We start from the raw sequence: 21187 nt of genomic DNA, 5'->3' as shown, positions 1-21187 counted from the left end.
CATTGGTAAGAATTTCTTACCATTGCAGTGATACTAACAATAAGGTCACTGATTTTGGTGATTTTTGTGTAATATTTGTCCAGTATATGGCAGGTGACTTCAAAGTATTGAAATAATTTTTTAAAACCTGCCAGTTGATAACATGGTGATCAGCCCTGTTTTCAAAAAAGTAATGTAGATGGGTGGATTCTAGACCTGTTTTTTGAACATCCTTGAAGTTGAGCTATTTTAGGGGTAAAGTTAAGAATGGCTTTAACAAAAGAAAAAGTACAGAAGTGTTTTAAGATAAGAAGCAATTTATCTTTTTTATTATTTTTTTTAAGAATTTCCAGAACAGAAGCTATTTGCTGCTCTTTTGATCAAGTGTGTTGTACAGCTGGAACTCATTCAGACTATCGACAATATTGTGTTCTTCCCAGCAACTAGCAAAAAAGAGGATGCAGAGAATCTAGCAGCAGCACAAGTAAGTAGAATTTACTGGTGTCTAACAGCTTTTCTGTAGTGGGTAAGTTTTCATAAACTCCTGTAACATCTTCGAATTTACAGTTTTAGAAGTGCTAGAGAACTTTCAGCAAACTGTTGAGATCTTTTACAACTTGTGTTATATTGAATTTGCTATGCTGATGCAACATGCTGTGGAGGTTTAAACATTTATTTTTCACAGATTTCAGTAACTGCTCTGTGGATACAACTTAAAACTGTATTAAGTTTAAATACAGGTACAGATGAAAACAGGGTGGGATGAATTTATCAAAGAGCTTGATGAAGACATTTTTTAATTGTGACTTGAAATCTCTCTTTTGTTTTTAATAGAGAGATGCAGTAGACTTTGATGTCCATGTGGATACACAAGATCAAGGGATGTATCGTTTCCTAACGTCACAGCAGCTTTTCAAACTTCTCGATTGTCTGCTGGAATCTCACAGATTTGCTAAAGCATTTAATTCAAACAACGAACAAAGAACCGCTCTTTGGAAAGCAGGTGAGTCAGTCTCTTTGGAGAAATATTTTTGCAAGAACATTTTACTGTGCTTTGAATTCACCCCAAAAATAGGTCAAAAATTGCTGTGATGCTGAAATGTAATATTCAAAATGAGGCTGTAAATTTATAACCTTAGAAATCCCTAAGGAGAGGAGACCTCATCTGTACAGGTGCAAATACCTTTTTAATTTCTTAAAATTTAAGGTTTCGCTGCATTACTTTTCAGTGTATACAACTGCTGAACTGATCGCTCACTGTAGCTGTGAGTCCTGTGTTTGCAAGCTGCAGGTACAAAACCCCCCAACCATTTCAGGAGGGTTGTTGTACTTACAAGTGTACGCTTGAAATATATGGTGTTTTCCAAAATAGGTCTAAAATAGAATCTCTGTAGCCTGTGGTTTAATCTATTCCTTTCACCAAAGTTAGCTGTATTAATATAGAAATATATGAAATATATAAATACATAATAATAATATATAAAACATGAAGGTGGTTCTTCTAACTATATGCAGACCATACTCAGGAGAGGTAGGACACAGTTAGGAAACATGGAAGATGAAAATAAAAAATCTAAATGGATTCTTTTTAATTTCTGTAGGTTTCAAAGGCAAATCAAAGCCTAATCTTCTGAAACAGGAGACGAGTAGTCTTGCCTGTGGGCTGCGCATTCTGTTCCGTATGTACATGGATGAAAGCCGTACCAGCGCATGGGAAGAAGTCCAGCAAAGACTACTAAAGTAAGGGCCACATAGCTGAACCTGTTTGTATTATCTCTGGTTTATAAAAGAATGTGTTTTTTGTTGTTGTTTGTTTTTTTAACTCTTGTTTGCAGTAAACTTGCTAGAGCTAACACTATATGGTGGTGGTTGCAGCTAATATTAAGAGCTTTTATGTTGTATGGAGGGTGCCTGCAGCTACTAATGTTGTCTCTGCTTTTTGTCCTTTTTGTATCTTATACCTTTTGCGTGAGAGAAAAAGGTTTTATCACAGTCTTTTTTTTTTTTTTATAGCGTGTGGGTACTTGAGAGATTGTTGTAAAAGGTTGCTGTTCTTTAAAAAGAAAAAAAAAACAACATCACTTAAACCTTGCTGTCTGATTTTTTTCCTTTTAGTAAACCTCGGCAATTTTAGGGAACTGATGCTGTTTGTTTTCATCTGTAGAACTGAACACTGGCCTTCAGGAGCCTGTGGGCACACAAGCTTTTGGCTTGTTGATTTTTCATGAGTTTGAATACTAAGGTTCATCTGAATGTTTTTAGTTTACAAAGTCCTTCAAGCAATTGTTGGGATAACAGAGGGCTTGAAACCATGGTGGTAACACAATGGAAGTATTTTAAGGTTTATAGACCAAGGAGCAAAGCTGAAAAACTACCTAATTACATCAGCATGAGCTTAATTTTTAAAGTCTACATATCATTTTGTCACGTGCATTTAAATACTCCTCATTAAGTGTACTGCAAACAGTGAGGTCCTAAGACTTCGGTTTTCAGTTGAGCAAAATCACCGTATTTTATCAATAGTCAGGCTTGCAGTACTTTTCATAAAATGATGCTGCTGCACACCAGTGCTCTAGACTGGTGTAGTTAAAATGCCAAAGCTCTCTCTGGAGTAGAGCTCAAAATAAAATGTTACTTACTAGTTTTTTGTCTTTTCTCTCCAGTGTCTGCAGTGAGGCTCTGAGTTACTTTCTCACTCTTACATCAGAAAGTCATCGGGAAGCCTGGACTAATCTGCTACTGCTATTTTTGACTAAAGTCCTGAAGATAAGTGATGAAAGGGTAAGTAACTTTGGAATTCAGGTAATATGTAGCTCAAGACTGGTTCATCACACACAGTCACATACTTGTAAAGTTCCTGCTGCTCTATAGGCAGTGTTTGTTGTGGGAATCTACATCTGCATTGCAACAGCACTTGATGGTTACCAGTGAGGGGGGCAACTACAACAAAAAAAACTTAACTGATAAGGAAAAAATTCCTCCTTTGCAGAACGAGGATTTGTAGGGATCTGTGTGTAGCTAGTGCGATCTGTCAAAATGCTTCACAGCCGTCTTATTCTAGCACTGCCAGCTTCAGTTATAACCATGTTTCTGCTTGTCATTGTGGCTTTCTCACCTCGACTTGGGAGGGTATTTAAAATTCTTCACTTTGAACGGGGCTTCTGAGGTGTATTGATGCATCAGAATAACTTCTTCTGTCTGTTTTCTCCTCAGTTCAAGGCTCATGCATCGTTCTACTATCCCCTGTTGTGTGAAATTATGCAGTTTGATCTTATTCCTGAACTTCGAGCTGTTCTGCGAAGGTTTTTTCTGCGGATTGGTGTGGTTTTTCAGATATCCCAACCCCCAGAACAAGAGTCTGCAATAAGCAAGCAGTAGCAGAGAGTGACTGGGTATTGCTCTGTTTAGAAGTTTGTACTCCTCAGCTAAATAAAAGGACCAGGTAGCTGAGCCGTTCTGTCTGGGTATCCATAACAATGGTTTCTTTGTCTGGCAGTGTGTATCCGAGGATTAATGGTACAGATGCTTACAACTGTAATTAAGGCTTGCAACACTCCAGTCCCTTTATTTCCTGATGGATTATCTCTATCGGTTTCTCTTACCTGGCTCATGCTGAGCGTAGAGCCGGTTTTTAGCACAGTCCTCTCGTCAGCACGGGCTGCAATATCCTTTACTGTCCTAGACAGCAGTATAGCAACAGATGTTTATGGAGGGTGTGAAAGGAAAATGTACCCAAAGAACTATATATGTAAAGGTTTGAGCTTCTGCAAGAAGTACAACTCAGGAGAGCTGTATTTTGAAGGATAAAATGTTTATAGTGAAAAGAAAATGGAGATTATTGTTCATGGTAAAAGATATTTAGCAACTATGTCTGATATTCTTATTCTAAGATTTTTGCACACTCAGGCTGTCTGAGACATTGGTAATCATCCTTCTGTGAAAAATGTACAGAGATGCAGGTCTGTAATATAAACTCTCTAACACTATACAGTTCTTCCTGAATTGTTTTATTTCTGTATTATTGATTTGCTGAAAACCCATAACACTTTATTGTTTACCAAATGCACTAGAAGTTTGGGTTTCTTTTTTGGGGTTGTGATTTTCTTTGTTTTTGTTTTTGTTTCATTGTAGCCCAGCAGTTAGTGTTGCTGACTTTTGTCAAGAACAGAGGTAGAAATATCACGACTGACATAACTACCTGTAATATACTTGTTTTAGGGCTTTTCAATATAATGAGCCATTGAAATGATGATCCTTCAAGGACTGGAACTTGAATCACTGCAAACAAGTCTAGGTTGTGTCTGCTGTCACATGTTTTTTGTTTGATGTAGATTTCACTCTTATGTACAGAATTTAATGTTGAATATATTCAAGTAACAAATCTGGCATGGTTTGGGGATGGTTAAATTTATTGGCAATGTATTCATACTGTGAATTGTGCTCTGATGGTTAAAAGACAAGATTGTCAAGCATTCTGTATTACAATGGATGTAGAAATTTTTTTCAGATGGACAAAATGTATATGGTACAGATATGTAAAGTTTTCTATGTAAAAAAAAATTCTGTACAACTTTCTGTACAATATTTGGTTCTCATCTGGCATATTCTAATCAGGTTATAGGTCAATAAAGTTTTTGAACTCTTTCATCAGTGCAATCAAAACCAGGCTAACCCACAGCACTTGTTTTATAGCTTCCTGTGCTTTTCATGCTTCCAAGGACCAAACCCCAGCCATTGGGGGTGTTTTGGTTTGTAAGTAAGAGTGGAATTGGGTTGTTCTTCAGCAAGTTCTTATATGGAGACTGAGAAGGCAGGTAAGGGAGCCTGACCTCAGCGTGGGATGAACCTGTCTCTCCCTGCTGAACTGAGAGAGGAGGGAAATGTAGCACGTTGCAGCAGGCTCTGAAAGCAAGCATAAGCAGCTCAGTGGAATAGCTCTGGAGGAGCCAGTGAAGGGAATTAAAAGGTATGACCTGTGAGTAGTTCTTCCCTCATAATGTTAATTGGGGTGGAGCAAAAGCAAATTGAATTTCTTGGTCTTGGAGAACTGAGGTGAGTTTAATTAATTTTAATTGAACAGTCTGTCCTAGTGGGCTGTTTTTTTAATTATTTTCCAATTTGTTGTGTAATGTTTCAATTTCAAACCACCTTACTGGGCCAGACCTGAGGTCTTGCTCACCTGTTTGCCAGTGACCACTGATAATTCTTAGAGCAAGCCCAAAGTGTCCCATCCCTAATCATGTCCTCCTGTCCCTCATGCCTGTACCAAACAGCGTCCTTGGTACCGTTTTTGATGTGTTCTTAATACTGGTAGCCAGGGCACTGTTAACAGCCCTTCGTGTGTCTTAGCCATGTTATCTGCCTAGTTCCTGTTTAAATCTGTGGTCAACATGCAGCATTCTGTACCCATGAGTACAATAGCTACTGGAGTTCGGTGAGGGTTTTATTGATTTAATCCATACTGCTTTATTGTTCTCTTGTGCAGCTCCTGTTTTAGTAATGATTTTTAAGTAGATGGCCTTTTCATGCCCTATCTTATTTTATTGCTTGAGTGGAAAATGTCTAATACCATTTTAGTCTTCTCTTCGCTGAAAGCAGAGCCCCTGTATTATTACTCTTCTGCCTACCTCTCTAGTTCTTGAAGTACCAAAACTGTATGAGCTACTCTGGCTCTCAAGTTCAACGTGCAGCTCTCTACAAGCTCACGGCCACAGTCATTATCAGCAAAGGGGGCTGGGTGTCAGGAATACTGTTTTATTCATGCTGAACTGGAGGGAAGGTCAGGGGGTTGTAGCTGCATTTATTTTGCAGAGTAGACTTCCCTACTTTCTTCTTTCTCAAATCCTGACAAGCAAGAGTAACTGAACTTCTGACACACAGAAAAAGGTGAAGGAAAGATGGGGAGGATCCTTTCTGAAGGACCAAGAGGTTATACAGTGACTGATTCGCACCAACTTGCAGTGCACCTGAAGAGTTAGCAGGTATCAAAACTCAGGGGAAGGCTGGCACGTGATGTATTTTGACCTACGAGACATGTAAGATGGGCTTCAGCGTGAGGGACTCTGATTATTGTAAAAAGTTTTCTTTTTGCTTAAACTTATTTTGGGATTCCTACCTTTCTGGGAAATTCAGAATCAGGCAGCACTGATGTGCACAATTCATACGCTGGCCTGGGTATCCTGTTATGCTAGTAAGATGTGTTTCTAGCCACTGCTGTCCTACCCAAACTGATGGATGTGACAAGCACTTGGGCTGATGAGTAACACTGATGCACTTCTTGCTGGGAAGGAACATGCTAAATGCACAAAGAAGCTTGGCACCACAACCTTAAGCAAGCATCTGTTACCTGCCTTCATCACAGAACTGCCTTGGCCTTTCTAGTCTGTTCATTAGTAACAGCAAGCTGAAGCAAGTGATAAATGAAAATTAAAGTTGTCTTTCACAGTCTTTAGTAACAAAATAATTTATTAACTCTTAAATCGGAAACATAAATTAAATATATGCAACACTATCTGCAGTTCCAGCACATAACAAGTTAGAAACATACGATACAATGCTAATAGACTTTTTTTTCCATAAAACTGTTTGCTGACCTTTTGAGCAGGGCAGGCACTCATCACTATGAAAGGAGCAAGTGCCCTCCTCGCAAGTTATTTACTCTTTTGGTAAAAGCTTAACCTCTACCCCTGCTGCTGGGCTCCTCTTTCCAAACAGTTTTTGAGTTAGGCTATAAACAAAGCTAAAAAATAACTTTGATTTAATATCAAATTCACACACACACACACAGAGTTTTTTTCTGGTAAATCATCTCTGAGGTTGAAACTAACTCGAATAAAAAGTGCAAAAACCACTGGACTATGACTCCAATTCCACTGTGATGTAATGCGTAAACATCCCTGCTCTGAGAGTCTCCATTACGCTGCAGCGTCTCTTTTTTCATTATTGCTATCATTTAAATTACACACAGAGCTCCCCGCTATTCACATGAAGTAGAACTACCCCTACGAGAGACCATAAAAGTGCAGTAGTGACGGGCCGGGACAGTCCATTCCCCGTGGAAAGGCACAGCTGGTGTCGAGGCAGGTTTGGGTCAGCCATGCGCGGTTGAGAGGCCTTGCCAGCTGAGCAGCAGCGTGTTCTCGGGGGAAAGCTTTGCTGGGCTCGGCTGCTCGGCCATGAACCTTCGGAGCGTTTCCGAAGTGCCCGGGCGCAGCCAGGGCTCTGTTGCAATGGAGTCACCAGAAGCGGGCCGCTGGCCGTCCTTGGATGGAGAGCGCTTCAACAGGTCATCCGTGTCCCCTAAGGAAATGTTGTCACCTGGGGAAAGAGGGCAGCAAACATGTTGAAGGAGAAAAAGCTTAACGCAGCTTGTCACATCACTGCCACACTGAACATGGTCACCTGGAATAAAGGCACAAGGCATAATGCCTTCAGGTGGCGTTTGTTTCTACTTAACACGCATTTCAGATGTTCTGGGGAACGGGCCCAGCATAGTCGGTAAATCCTGCAGGCCTTCCATGGCTAATGCCAACCGTTCCTCCCCACGTCAGATTGACACGGGGCAGGTAGAGGCAACCGGCGTGCACCTGGCAGACTTCTTGCTTTCCTAAAGCCTCCTCTTGCAGAGAGGAGTCAGGTCTGCTACTGCATATATGCCTATATAAATATAAAGCCATTAAATTACAGCGTTACAGCCACTCCTGTAGAGACAGCCTCTTTAAGCTCAAGAAAGAGAAATATTTTAACACTGGTAAACAGCATAAATGCAAATGAATGTACACATCACAACACATTCCAGCACAGCTAATAATACTAAGGCACAGCCATTCTGAAAAGCATCCTAAGATAAAGTAATTATTTAAATTTTCCAGAAGCTGGAAGTAAGAACAATTATAAAGAAGAGATGATAGAGAACAAGGGCAGAGAAGCAAAAGGAGTTCACAGGGCAAAAATGTTTGGATGGACTAAAAGTAGTGAAGGGTTTGGGTAATACATTTGTTTAGAATACAGAAGCAATGAATATGAATGGTGGTTTGGGTTGTGTTTGTTATTTTTTTAAGAACTGAAAAATCACAGTAAAATGGCTATAATAAACAAAAAAAAATGAGCTGGTTGTAAGAGTACCCATAGAAACAGAATCAGAAAAAAAACCTGCCATCATCTACACTCTCATTAAGTTTAGAAAAAGGACACTGATACTGTAATTACCTAGACAGCATAGCAACTGCCCTACTGAAAAAAAAAAAAAAAAAAAAAAGAAAAAAAAAAGATTTCAGTCTCATATGAAAGAATTCATTAGCACAAATTGCATCAGCTAAATTAAAGGCTGGGCATCTTGTCAACATCAGTCAGAAGTTTGATTTCTTTCCAGTAGCATTTCAGTTATGCAGCTGGATACCCACATCCTCCTGGTAGCAGGGACACACTGCCACGTGAGGTACAATATACACAGGACAGGTAGAAGTCCTGTCTGTACCACAGTCCTGTCCAGGCTGAACAGACAGGAGTTGCTCTTCTAAGTTTACTCTAAAATACTCTTGAAATTTTCTGGGCAACCTCTTGCAACAGGTACAGCACTCTGTAACTAATTCCTGTTTGAAGCAGATGCTCCCTGTTAACTACAGGCCATATATTAATGTTTGTTCCTCTAGCTAATGTAATTACTTAATATTAGCATTTCCTACATCAGCTTTAATGCACAGAGCATACCTAGGTGAGCAGACTTCTGCTGGAGTTCAGTCAGTCTGCGCAATCGTTCCTCATTTTTGCCCTTCATCTGATCAACATCAAGGCTGAAGTTGGAGTGCAAAGAGAAGTTGTCAGGCTGCAGCAACGGGGTCTGGTCTCGTGGAACATCTTCCTGCAGAAAACACAAACATGCACAAATCCTTCAGTAAAGCTGCTTCTGGCTGGGATAGGGTTAATTTTCTTCATTGGGCATCTCTTGTTTTGTTTACTCTTTTTTCTTATTAAACTGTCCTAACATTGACCCATGAGTTCTCACACTTTTACCTTTTACAACTCTCTCCTCCATCCCACCCTGGGGAGTTAAGTGAATGGCTGTGTGATGCTCAGCTACCTGCCAGGTTAAACCACGACGATAATGCACATGCATAAGCTAGTTGTCCTTTTTAAAAGTACCCGTATCATCCAGCCACTAAGGACCCACAGGAGCTGTCTGACCAGGTTAGATTTGGGCTCTACCTCCGTATTTAAGTCCATCTGGCTATCATACTTACAGTGCACTCCAATGCTTTCTTCCTTATTCGTCTCCTCTCCCTTGCAGAAGGTGCAGGCTGTGATGATAAATTAACTTCTCCTAAGGCTGGAAATGTTTCTCCATTAGCACCTGCAAGAAGGTGAAATCATTTTCAAAGAGACCAAAATTCTACAGTGTTCAAACCCATTTATGCTTCAAAACAGGTCAGTGTATTGTGCTTGACCTAACCACAGGTATCAGAGGCACATATTTAACACGGACTTCTTGCATGGCACCAGTGCTACCCATAGGCACAAAAAAGACCAAGGTAGCACAACAGCAGCAAGGGATGAGCTTCAAGCAAAGGCAAGGAATAGCTTCCACAGAGACCAGGCATTTCCCGTCCCACAAATCCAGTGCCTGACTTCACCATATCTTGTTGTTTATACCGAGACCTTTCATGAAAGCAATGAGTGCTCAAGTGAGAACAAGGGAGAACACGAGGCAAATTGACAGCACAAAAGATATAATCAGATGGCAAGAATGTTTGGGTGGAATGAAATCAGCAACGCATTTCAGTAATGCACTTGCTTTACAAGTGTACTAAATTATGCATGTAAGTAAGTTGCATGGGATTTATGATAATGTAATCAGTTCCTTAATCACATCTTAGTCATATCCTGGCTTTTTCATGGAATAAAGTGTTAGAATCTGTTCATACAAAAAAAGAAATCCTAATTTTTTTATCACATCTCACATGACAGCAGTGGTATGGGGGGGTTAAATCCATGTTTATAATATAAATGAAGCCAAAGGTGATGTCTCTGCTTCAAACTATTTTGCTGATTTCCCCTTCCTTTACTAATTCTGGAAACTAATTCAAATGCAAACTGTTTGAAACAGTGTTTTTTTCTCCTGCACCAGTAACTGCTGCTTGAGTGCTGGTTTGTGGCTCTGCTGCTGGCTGGGTGCAGTCACCAGGTTCCGTGCTTTAGTTCAGTCCCTCTCATACCCCAGTAAAACACAGCCTCCACAAAGAGGGAAGGATCCTGAATGAAGGGAAATACAGAACCCGTTGCCACCAATTACTTTGTGACAATGAAATGATGTTTTTTTGGGAAGGCTCTTAGTCTAGTGTGACACAGTAAGTTAAAAACAAGATAAATATCTATGTACATACAGATGTACACACACTAAAGAACAATTCTGCAGTATTTGTCTTAAATTATTTTTTAATGGACACTGTGATATTAAAAATAAACCACAACCATGGAAGTAACGTTTGTTTTCATTTGCTAGCAATTTCAAAATAAAATTGTGATGAAATATTAACTATTTCATTATTCACGAGTTTCGATAACCTTCAACTTAAATTTAGAAATTAACTTTTTATGGTTAAAACCTGCAATACTTATGTTTTGAAAAACAAATTTGATCTCTACTAATAACAAGGAAGTTCATAGACACAAAAACAGGTAATTTTAAAAAAAATGTTCATATTACTTTTTTTTTTTTCTCCTAGAAATAAAGATTTTAGTCCCTTCTCCTCTTCTACCTCCCCAGCAGTTTCACCAGAGGCAGAGCACGAAGCATAATTTTGAAGGGTACATGGCTAACAATCCACTTATCAGACTTCAAGTCAGAAGGTAACATGACAGTGCTATTAGAGTACAACAGTTTGTTCAAGCATTTGAATTTATCACAACAGAAACAAACTAGAAGCTACAGAAGTATTTATTTTTACCCCTAGTGCTTTGTCAGTGTAAGATGCTACTAGGTCCTTTAAGCATCTTTCCTTCTGCTGTGCAGCCATGCTTTCAAATCACTGCATTAACACTACCGAACTGTAGGGTTTCAAGCGACCAAAAAAAAAAAAAAAAAAAAAAGAAAAAGAAAAAGAAAAAAAAACTGATAACCCTCTTTATTCCCAATTAAGATTTCTGACTGTAGGAAAGACAAATTCATTTGTGATGCTGCTACCTATTATCAAATTGAGTTATATTTTAATCTTGTGTTAAAAAAAAAAAAAATAAAGTGTTACTGCTTTTCCTAGGAAATGAAAAGCATTATTAAAATCCACCCCAAGTAAAACTGCTTCCCAAAAGGCCCCCAGAAAACATCAGCACAATTCACTGAGCCGGTAGCCTACTGATAACAACAGTTTTTTATCTTCATTTCAGGGACAGAATTCACCAGATTCATATTCAAATTTTCAGTAGCTGTTTATAAAAGTCAAATAGCACAAAGAGTAAAAAGTTTCTGTCAGTGTCCACAGAACACGTTTTTTAACACCAAAAATGATTTATGGAAAAAAAGAAAAAAGAAGTGTGAATAGTATCCTACATTAACTCCACCACCTCACTAAGTTGCAGAAATCAACTGGAGAGGGAAGAGGAGGAGAAGAATGAGGACTATAAAATCCATGAACCTTCGTGAAAGCGGCTAATAAAAGAACGGGGAGCACCACGTTGCACAGGTGAAGCAGATGAAAGGAGATGCTTAACACAAGACACAGTGAGACGTGGAAGTTCATCCCCACCATGCTGTTGATGTTAAACGGCCACAGGAATTCAGAAGTACTGATCCCAATTCATGGCAGGCAACCTGCTGAGGACCCAGCTTTTCGTGACTTACTAAATACAAACACATTTGACTCGGGAAGCCCCTCAGCTACGAAGCACTTGAGGCTGAAGAGTACCCTGCAATGCTGCTACACACCTGCCCTCCTCATATTCTTCCCCAGGCACCTCTTCTGGCTACTATTAGGCACAGGATATTTCGCCAGATTCCAGACCATCATATCAAGGGACACTAAACACCTTTTCATCATTTGGGCAGCAGATAACAACTAGTATTGCCTAATCTGAAGAGTCTAATGCAGACTAAAGAGAGTACCAAATGCATTAGAAAAGTCTAAAAGCAATATCCTGAAAGCCCTTCCTAAGGCCAGGTTCTGCTGTGTACTCCAGCACCTGCTAGAAATACTTTTCAAACGAAAAATCCTGCTCTTAAGCAAAAGCAGAGATTATAATCATCAGGATATGGAAATATATCTAGTTTCATTTAAAAGCTTTTGCAGGAACCAACTGCATTTCCCCGACAGGAAAGAATAAAAAGCCTCGTAACATTATTTCCCATTGAAGATACAAGAGAATTTCAAGGCTCTGTAATACCTATTAATGGAAAAATAGCACTTAGAAACCTCAGCTGTTGGTTTTTTTTTTTTCCTCATTTCTGATTTTTAGTTAAAAAACAAAACCCAGAATATCCCACTAAAAACAACCCACAAAAACAAAACAGATAAAGTTCCTCAACAAGACTAAGATCCCAATCGGAGCACTACAAAGGAAGATGCTTTCTCATGAAAAGATATGAAGTAGTGTGAGGCTACTTAGCAGCACCCTTAATTTTAGGCATGATCTACCCAAATTTATTGCAGTACAACCCCATAAAGATCTACATTTTTATGTGGAGTAGTAATTTTCTAACACTAAAAATCACAATTGCTGTACCCACTGCAACTTTTAAAGCAGCAATAACCATTGTAGAGAAACATCATTATATTTAACGGCGTGTTTGTACATGCATCATCCCACAGTTAAAGGGAGCTATAAACTCACCAATAAAAGCGCTGTCGGATTCCAGCAGGGAATTCTTCAAAAACTCATCAGAGTCATTTCTGAACTACAAAAGGGAAACAGAAAACATGCCAAGTCAGATGTCGCTGTGTCTTTCGGAGACCTAATGATAAATAATAGAAATTTAACATTTGCTGAAGCTCTGCAAAATAAATAGCAGCTATGCAGCGCTCTGTAGGCTATAAAGGCTTTACTTCATAGCTATAAAACAATGCATTTTTTAAATATAGTTCAGTTCTCTGTAAGCATTGGTTTTTTTGACTTTCTGTAGCAACATCATGCGCTGAAACCATCTACACATGGCCACTATTGTGGTGCTTTGTGTAACCCACACATCCACCAATAAATGCACCCTAGTCACTCTGCTTGAGTTTTAGAAAAGTCAACGCTAGGTGCAAACCTAAAGCCAGCTTCCAAGGTTTGTACAAACTTCTGATCAAATGAAGAAAGATTCCTTATGTTTCACTAATCCCACCACATACAATCTCTGGCATTAAAATAGCAAGTATCTGTGTAGTAATAACAAGCACTTAAGAGCATGGCTTACAGCTCATTGCAGAGTCGCAACCATTTGTTACAGGAATTCTACTAGGAAAATTTATATTGAAAATCACTCCAAAATCAAAGTAATGGGAACTACTAGAGGAAATGGAACAAGAGAAAATTGTTACGGTAAATCACTGCTCTGAAGAAGAATTCCAGGTAATAATTTACAACTTTAAAATGCATTAAGGTTTGGGTTTTATTTAAATAATGTTCCCCTTCTGTATATGGTTACAGTATTATCCTTGAGGCGAATGGCTTGGCTATTGCACAGTCTTTTATCTTGCACGGTCCCACAATCCCATGAGACACCACTGAACTCTGCTGTTCTATAGCTGGGTTAGTAAAAAAAATTCCAAATTGACACTTTATTGTGCTCTTCTCACTACATCAGAATATAAACATCTAATTTGAGACACTAAGTCTAATTATTTACTGCTGTGTGAATCACTTGAGTCATCCAAATTCACAGCAACTGCTACTGGCTTGGCTTTTGCTACTAATTCACGCCCCCAGATCACATGAATACAAAGTACAGATGAATATTAAAAAAAAAAAAAAAGTTTGAGTATCCAACTATCTCTGTATACAAAGATAAACAACTTGTACATCAAATGTAACGAAGCTGTTATTCATTGTATTAACAAGCAAGATAAATAAGTAGTCTTGCTGTCTTGTTACCTGCCTGTTATTCTTTCCTCCAAATTCTATATAAGCCACAGAATTTAACAATTATGTCTCACGCTTGAAAAAAACAAAGTAATATGATTTAAAAAAAAAAAAAAAAGCTGTTTTATTCTTACCAGTCCCATGGTTTGTAGGTTACAGCCAGAAGCACAATCATCTTCATCAACAACCACATGCACAAGGGACAAAATCATAATATTGGAAAAAAAAAAAACAAACGGTTAATACCAAAACATAATATGCTGATAAAACTTGTAATATTACAAATATATATATATATATATGCATTACTACAGCTTTCTTAAGAATTCTGTATATTTTAATGAATCATTTCAAAACATTTGAATGCCATGGTCATGGCAGTTTCCTTATGTCAATTTAAGTAGTATCAGAAAAATCAAACAGAACTCAGTAGTATATTATTTCTGAGCATGCTGGGCACGTGTGCACCTTGTTAGGGCTGCACTTACCAGTCTCTCCCAATCAGCAAGCACACTTTTCACACCAGAACAATGTGGCTCACAGCTAACAAAATCAGCCATTTCTCGCATCGCTCAAAACCTGGTTTGTTGACTTTAAACACATTTTTCGGCAGAAGGAAGTATAACTATTTTTGTTACTACTGGAAATTAATTCCTTTAGAAGACAGAATTATGCTTCATTCAACGTTAAAATCCCACTAAATTGTACTGATTTCTGAAAAAAAGTTCTCTATAATGCAACAGTAAGAACTGGTTCAGTGCTGTGTTTACAACAATGCTGTAAACACTTGTTATAGATGGTTCATGTCCAAGTGTTGTCTAAATAGTAAGAAAAATGTCTGTTTGTGAGATGGCAGCATGGCCTAAACCATCAAATCAACACATCAAGGCGCAAAAGTTTGCTGCATGAACACTTGGGTTTCTGTTTTACCCTCTCGTGTTTCATTTACTGAGACCTTAAGATCCTCATTTATTATTTGAATTACTGCATCTTAAAAGATAACCAGCTGAACAGCTAGCAAGACTTTTTAAAATCAAATTAAATAAAATCATGTTCTGCACCCTGCTGAATCCTAACGCAACTAGAACATGGAACTGAGAAAGCACACCAGGTTAACTAAGTCCAGATAAGTCAGAATTTAAACTTCCCAAACTATACACAAGAACTCCAAGTACTAGGTCTTCCAACTATTATCCTCCCTTCCCTAGCATACGTATCATTTCACAGAGGAAAGTACTTGTCTAAGGACAAAAATCCCCAGTCTGGAGAGCACAGGTGACCGTCTTGAATGTTAACCTAACAGGATCTCATGCAGACTGGAAATATAAAGGAGCAAGCCCAAGCAACAGGAGAAACTACAGTTTAAATATTTAATTTGAAGATTTTATAATGCCTTTCCTATTTCCTGCAACTTTGTCTAGCAAATCTACTTAGTGTGTAGCTGACCCTGTCTAGCATCGCAAAATCACAGCACACTGGCTCTCACTCCTCCTGGACTGACCAACAGCCCACTCCTGCTAAGGCACTCCTAAGTCAAGCAGAACCCAGAGCTTCAGTACAACTATGTCAAACCTGTGCCTCCTCTCCCGTCTCCCCAAAAAATAATCATCCAGAAGACCAAAAAAAAAAAACCTTCCTTGTTTATAGAGAAATACCAAACATTTAAAAATATTTTGGACATATAAAAAATACTAATTTTTCAGATTCCACTAACAGTCAAAATATTTCTCTTGTAATGTAAAGAGAAAAAAAAAAAAAAAAACATAACAGTAAGCATGTAAGGTAAAGGACATTTCCATATAGCGTAGGAAAACAGGCAAGCCTCTGCCACTACAGCCTACAATACGGCATCTTACCCACAGTACAAAACCACATATTGCTTTAATTCATCTTCCTTTCTGCCTCGAATCAGACAATAAAACCACTCATCTATTTTCAGTGAGGGGAAGATGAGGAACTTGTCTCTGAGGAAAATGAGCTGGAAATACAGAGATAACATGGTAACTAATTAATTACCTCGCTCAGTACACAGCGACAGGCCATAAAGCTAAATGATGTTGTAAAGCTGTAAGAGAGATTGAGAGAGAGGAAAGGCTGCTCAAGGATCCTCCATAAGCATCAGTGGAAAGTCATTTTAAAAATCAGCTGCTTGAGTAACTAATCTAAGTTGTTGCAGGAAATGCCTGTTTAGGTTGTAACCATTCAAGCTTGCATTACCCATTTAGCATTAGCTTTTGTCTAAAATGACTGCTCATCCTTAAAATTAATGAAAAAAGGCAAATTTGCTTTCTAGCTGGTGGAGGTTCCTCTCCAGACAACATTAGATTGAAGCCTTCTCAGACTGGCCTATTGAAAAATATTCGAATGGAGAAAAAAAAATAAATAAAAATCAAGAACACAGTTCTCAGCTGAAGGTAGCAAGTTCTTTTCCATCGTTTCAGTCAATCCAAGAAAGGGCAAGACTGAAGACAACCCTATACACAAAATTTAGATGCTACGTGATACCAGAGAGCTTGTAATCAGCTCAGATGATGATACAGATAGGCTTACTTGAGACTGCAATGTTCTATTACACCTTTAGCAGTATTACACACATCACTTGAACACTAAAACCTCTGTCCAAGAAACAGGACACCCTGCAACGCTCGCCAGGGTACCAAATAAAACACCCTTCAAGTAACTCTCACCTTCTACATCTTGGTATCTGTTTTGTTAATGTCTCTCACCTATGGGTATATGAACTGCTAACACCACCACCAAGCCTCAAAGCATGACCAATAGTAAGAGGCATTCAACTTCTCTGAATATTTTCCGTATTTACATCTCACAATTTTCTGTATTCCATAAAGCTCTTTAATGTTTATCATTTACTTCCTGTTGCCCCACCTCAGTAATTAAATACTTGAATTAATAATAAATTATTGAATTAATTTAATTAATAATAACTTGGGATACTACTCTTTTCATGACTGTAAAAGATATCTGGATGAACACCACATTTGAAGTTAAACAAAGCATGCAAGAGCAGGGCATTACATTTATTTCTCACTACTGTTCATCATATGCAACAAAAAAAGGTTTTACTATGTTAGGCTGTTAAAATTTTATTATAATAGGATGATTTCTGTCAAGCAAGACAAGGAACGTTTAATTCCAGAACCTCAAGCCTGCCATGACATCTTATGCATGGTTTCTAAAGCAAAACCTGTTTAAGGATACAGATTTCTGAAACTATGAAGCAGTGAAATCATGACTGAAAATAATATGTTACAAAAAATCTAGTATGTTACAAAAAGCAGGAAAAAGAGACACATTGGCTGCAACTTAACCAATTCAGTTTCAAAGCCATCTACTTCTTCACTGAAGAACTGAAGAAATGCCATAAGGAACTTACCAACTTACCTGCTAACGCTTCTATCACAAATCATATATTTTTTTGCTCTACATTTTTCCTTATGAAATAGTTACCAGCCTACTTTTCTCTTGCATTTTTCTGAAGTTAACACAAAAAGGTAGTTAAATTACTTTAATTTACTTAAAGTAGGCAGTCACACTAATAAACAAAGCCATTCAATACTTCCATGCTCTACATTATGACAGAATTTCAGCATTCTGGTGCTTTCCTCTTTTGTATTGCAGTGCTGACAGTGAACATCAAGGAAATAAAAGTAGAGCTGGCATTTTTTAAACACCAAACACAAAAACAATAAACAAAATCACTGAAATTATCTCAGTCCATTCATTCCTTACCTCCTGTTTCTCTCCTCATTCTCATTCTGTCAAGTTTCTTCTGCTGCTCCCTCAACAGTGCCTGCTGTTGAATCTCTAGCGTCTGATCATCTTTTGGAGGGTCAGGGTACATGTGTCTCAAGCCTATGCGCGTTTCAGAATCTAGAACCAAAATAGGAAATTTCAATTTTGATTTAAACTAATACTTCTGAAAAACATCTTTGAAGAAGCATATACAGATACAAAGCCATAAGAAACATTTTTTTTAAATGGTGACAATGACCAAGATGATGAGCCACTCTAGCAGGAGTTTTATAACTTTACTACAATACCAAAAATATTTTTTTCTGTTGGAGTAGAAACAAAGTTACATAGAATCATATTTTGTTGAGGAGTAAAAATCAAATTCATTCTACTTTCAATAACATCCCAGTACCAAATGCATAATAAATCTAGGAAGCAAGGACTGGAAGCTAAGTGCACGTCCTAACTGATAATTCTATATTACAATGCCGAATCTCTTTCGGACCTCATGTACATGACAGGAGAATAGTCCAACTCCAGAAGCAGAACCAATGAAGGATGGGTGTGCTCTTTCCCAGAGTGTTATAAAGCACTATATATCACTCTTTATGATAGATGTAAGAGATGTAAAACATGCCTTCACTTGAAAGGGCTTGAGCTCTTGTTTAATTTCAGGATGTGATATCTAGTTACAAGGCCCTTACAGAAAAAGAGTAATACTTTCTTCCCCCAAAATCTAGAACGCATTAGAAATTTAGAGAGTGTCTAAAAATCTAACTATAAATTCTACATGACTGGCTTGAATCATATAATAAAAATTTAACAAAACTTCCAAGGTATTCTATAAATCCAAACTTAATTGAAGTTTACAATTATTTTAGAAAAGAAAAAACATTTCTAAATCAAAATTACATGCATTCTTTAGAAGACCACATACAGTGTGCCAACAAATGCTAATAAAAAAAAAAATCTGAAAGGTTTCCCCATCAACTAAATGTCAGGTGGATGTGCAGTGACTGGCCATAGCCACCATCTCATGGTGCAGTATCTATGTATCAACAGTTAAACTGCAGACACTTGAAGAAATGGCCACACACAGAGACACACACATACAAAACGCTGTCCACAGAGTGTGTCGTGTATGGGCAGAAGCCGTGAAGTGGCTGGTTTTTGCTTTGGGCTTTTGTCTTTAAATGCTGGGTAGCATGGAAGATAATAATGTATGTTTCACAGCCTTCCTTCCTCAACAAGATCTACCTACCTTTGTATTTAAGTTCATTAAAATCCCAGATGTTCTGTATATTGACAGGATCTTGTGCATCCCTTGATGAAGGTCGCCTTACTGGAGCCTGCAGACGAAGTCTGGCCATTTCAAATATGTCTTTTGGATTCTTCTCTCTCTTCCCACTTGAAAAATGCGTAAAACAAAATATAGTTTAAAACTGTGATATTCATGAATTCCATGAAAACATAATTTAATACTACTTATATCGTTTATTCATTTAGTATAATTCCTTAAATAAAGCTATTGCAACAAGAAAATAATTTTGAAAATAACAACACTATATATTGCATTATAAGAAGGAATAATCTACTTGAAACGAACAAAAAAAAAATCCTCTTTATGGAATGGAATTAATACTGCTGATCTGATGAGTCTTTTCCAACTAATTGGTATGATTACCTAATACATTTTGGAAGCAAACCAAAAAGTTTTAAATCAAAGAGGCAGGATTTTCTGTAAGGAAATAAGTACTTCCACAGCAGTATACTATTCATCAGGTAATGCAGTCTCCAGATACAAGTCATAGGAATATGACTCCAGATACAAGCTATAGGAAGAAAGGTAATGCAATAAAATTCTACGTTTGACATCTGTTTTTGGAACATTCTCTAAGACTACTATAACTTCCAGTGTTACCAGTACAGCCGTACAGCCAGTCTTACACTAAAATTTAGAAAGATTCTTGGAAAAAACAACCAACCAACCACATACGTTAGAAAAATGAAGAGAATTTTCTATACAAGTTTATGTATGCCCTTATGTTTTCATTTCACTCGTGTATATTAGCCAACTAATACTAGCTACCAATACACAGTAGCTTTGAGTTACTGTGCAAAAGCTAACTTTTAAAAATTAAGATGAAATTCTTACCGCGTAATCGGTATATCATCATCACTAGCCACATTTAGCAACTGTTCCTGCAGCCGCCTCTCTTCGCTACGGAGCTGTTTCCTCATCTCTGATAACTCATTTATCACATTCTTTCTTTCCTCTGGAATTTAACACCAATAATTTAAAAAGTGCTAGAGACACTTTTCCACCTACCTCAGAAGTGTGAGGTGAAAAAAAATCTGATAAACTGTTAATTGAAACAAGGATTATATAAACACAATAATTTTGTAAACTAGAAATTAGGGCAGAGCTTTAATTTTAAGACAGCAGAAGGACCAGATCACCACAACAGCAGAAAGCATCCCAACTTCAATAGAAATGTTTTACTGTATTTCAAACAGGAAAAGCTAGGAGGCAAGTGGTTTTGCCAGTAAATAACCTTATTTTTGCTATTAGCAAATGTACAGTCCTTAGAGACAGAAGACAGGAGTTGAGGTGGTTATCAGCACATAAAACCCATTTCTGTTTCCTGACTCCCGCTGGATAGTTTAAAAGAGAGAGAGAGATCGATCTGCCTAGTGCAGTCTCTTAACTGTTAAAAAGTTCTGACTTCAACACCTACTTTTAGTGTGTGTTCATGCTGACTTTTTAAGCCTACTTTGTGTCTAAGCTGTCTGTTTGCAGTCAGGACAGCATTCCTTCAAAAGTTAAAAGTTCTACAAATCCCTTGGTTTTCAAAATAACACACTAAATAATCTTGGTGACCATTTTCTAGCCTACATCCAGAACCTAGTAGGAAAGCAAGTTTTATTAGCTTAAATACTCCAACACGTGTTAATTCATATTTCTTAATTTCTCTCATGACAGATGGTCTGTTACTCAATTTCCAAAAGTTGTATTAGGAACCCATTTTGCTTCTGTACAGTGGAAGAGCCATATCCTCCCCATAATGGACCAGGTGCTGACTGCATCTGTAGGACAACACTCATTGTTATATTCCATGTGGTTTTTAGCTTTATACTTGTAAAAGTATCCGAAGAAAAATTACTGCTTTCTACCCACTACTTCCCAATACAACTAACATATCAAGCGAGAGCAAAGAGGATCCTCCCTGCATGTCTAAATTTTAAAACTACCAGTGAAAGCAAAGAGGAATTAGGCAGATAAACGAAGGAAATAAGAATTTAAAAATCAGGAAAGAAATACTCTACAGATTGCTAGTCTAATACACTACTCAGCCAATACAAAACTCTCCCATTCTGCAATGTTCTGTCACAAAACCAGTCACCA

At 37.8% G+C, this 21187-nt stretch overlaps 2 protein-coding genes across 3 annotated transcripts in view; one reads left to right on the top strand and one right to left on the bottom strand.

Annotated features, from left to right (window-relative positions):
• The window catches only part of ARFGEF1 (ADP ribosylation factor guanine nucleotide exchange factor 1), a 90651-nt gene extending 86001 nt beyond the window's left edge, over positions 1-4650 (top strand). For both annotated transcript variants that reach the window (XM_032180759.1, XM_032180760.1), the window contains exons 35-39: positions 324-463; positions 814-982; positions 1581-1719; positions 2643-2760; positions 3193-4650. In XM_032180759.1, coding sequence (XP_032036650.1) covers positions 324-463; positions 814-982; positions 1581-1719; positions 2643-2760; positions 3193-3357 — 731 coding nt within the window. In that variant the 3' untranslated portion in view covers positions 3358-4650. The remainder of the gene's footprint in view (positions 1-323; positions 464-813; positions 983-1580; positions 1720-2642; positions 2761-3192) is intronic.
• Positions 4651-6457: 1807 nt separating this feature from the next.
• Positions 6458-21187, bottom strand: part of CSPP1 (centrosome and spindle pole associated protein 1) — a 59066-nt gene continuing 44336 nt past the window's right edge. Inside the window, exons 24-31 of the mRNA XM_032181911.1 lie at positions 19937-20057; positions 19043-19188; positions 17779-17919; positions 14163-14203; positions 12799-12862; positions 9219-9328; positions 8689-8839; positions 6458-7296 (exon numbers count right to left, since the gene is read on the bottom strand). Coding sequence (XP_032037802.1) covers positions 7070-7296; positions 8689-8839; positions 9219-9328; positions 12799-12862; positions 14163-14203; positions 17779-17919; positions 19043-19188; positions 19937-20057 — 1001 coding nt within the window. The 3' untranslated portion in view covers positions 6458-7069. The remainder of the gene's footprint in view (positions 7297-8688; positions 8840-9218; positions 9329-12798; positions 12863-14162; positions 14204-17778; positions 17920-19042; positions 19189-19936; positions 20058-21187) is intronic.

Source organism: Aythya fuligula, chromosome 2, assembly GCF_009819795.1.
Source record: "Aythya fuligula isolate bAytFul2 chromosome 2, bAytFul2.pri, whole genome shotgun sequence".
Classification (NCBI taxonomy): Eukaryota; Metazoa; Chordata; class Aves; order Anseriformes; family Anatidae; genus Aythya; species Aythya fuligula.
This window is presented reverse-complemented; position numbering and strand designations above follow the sequence as displayed.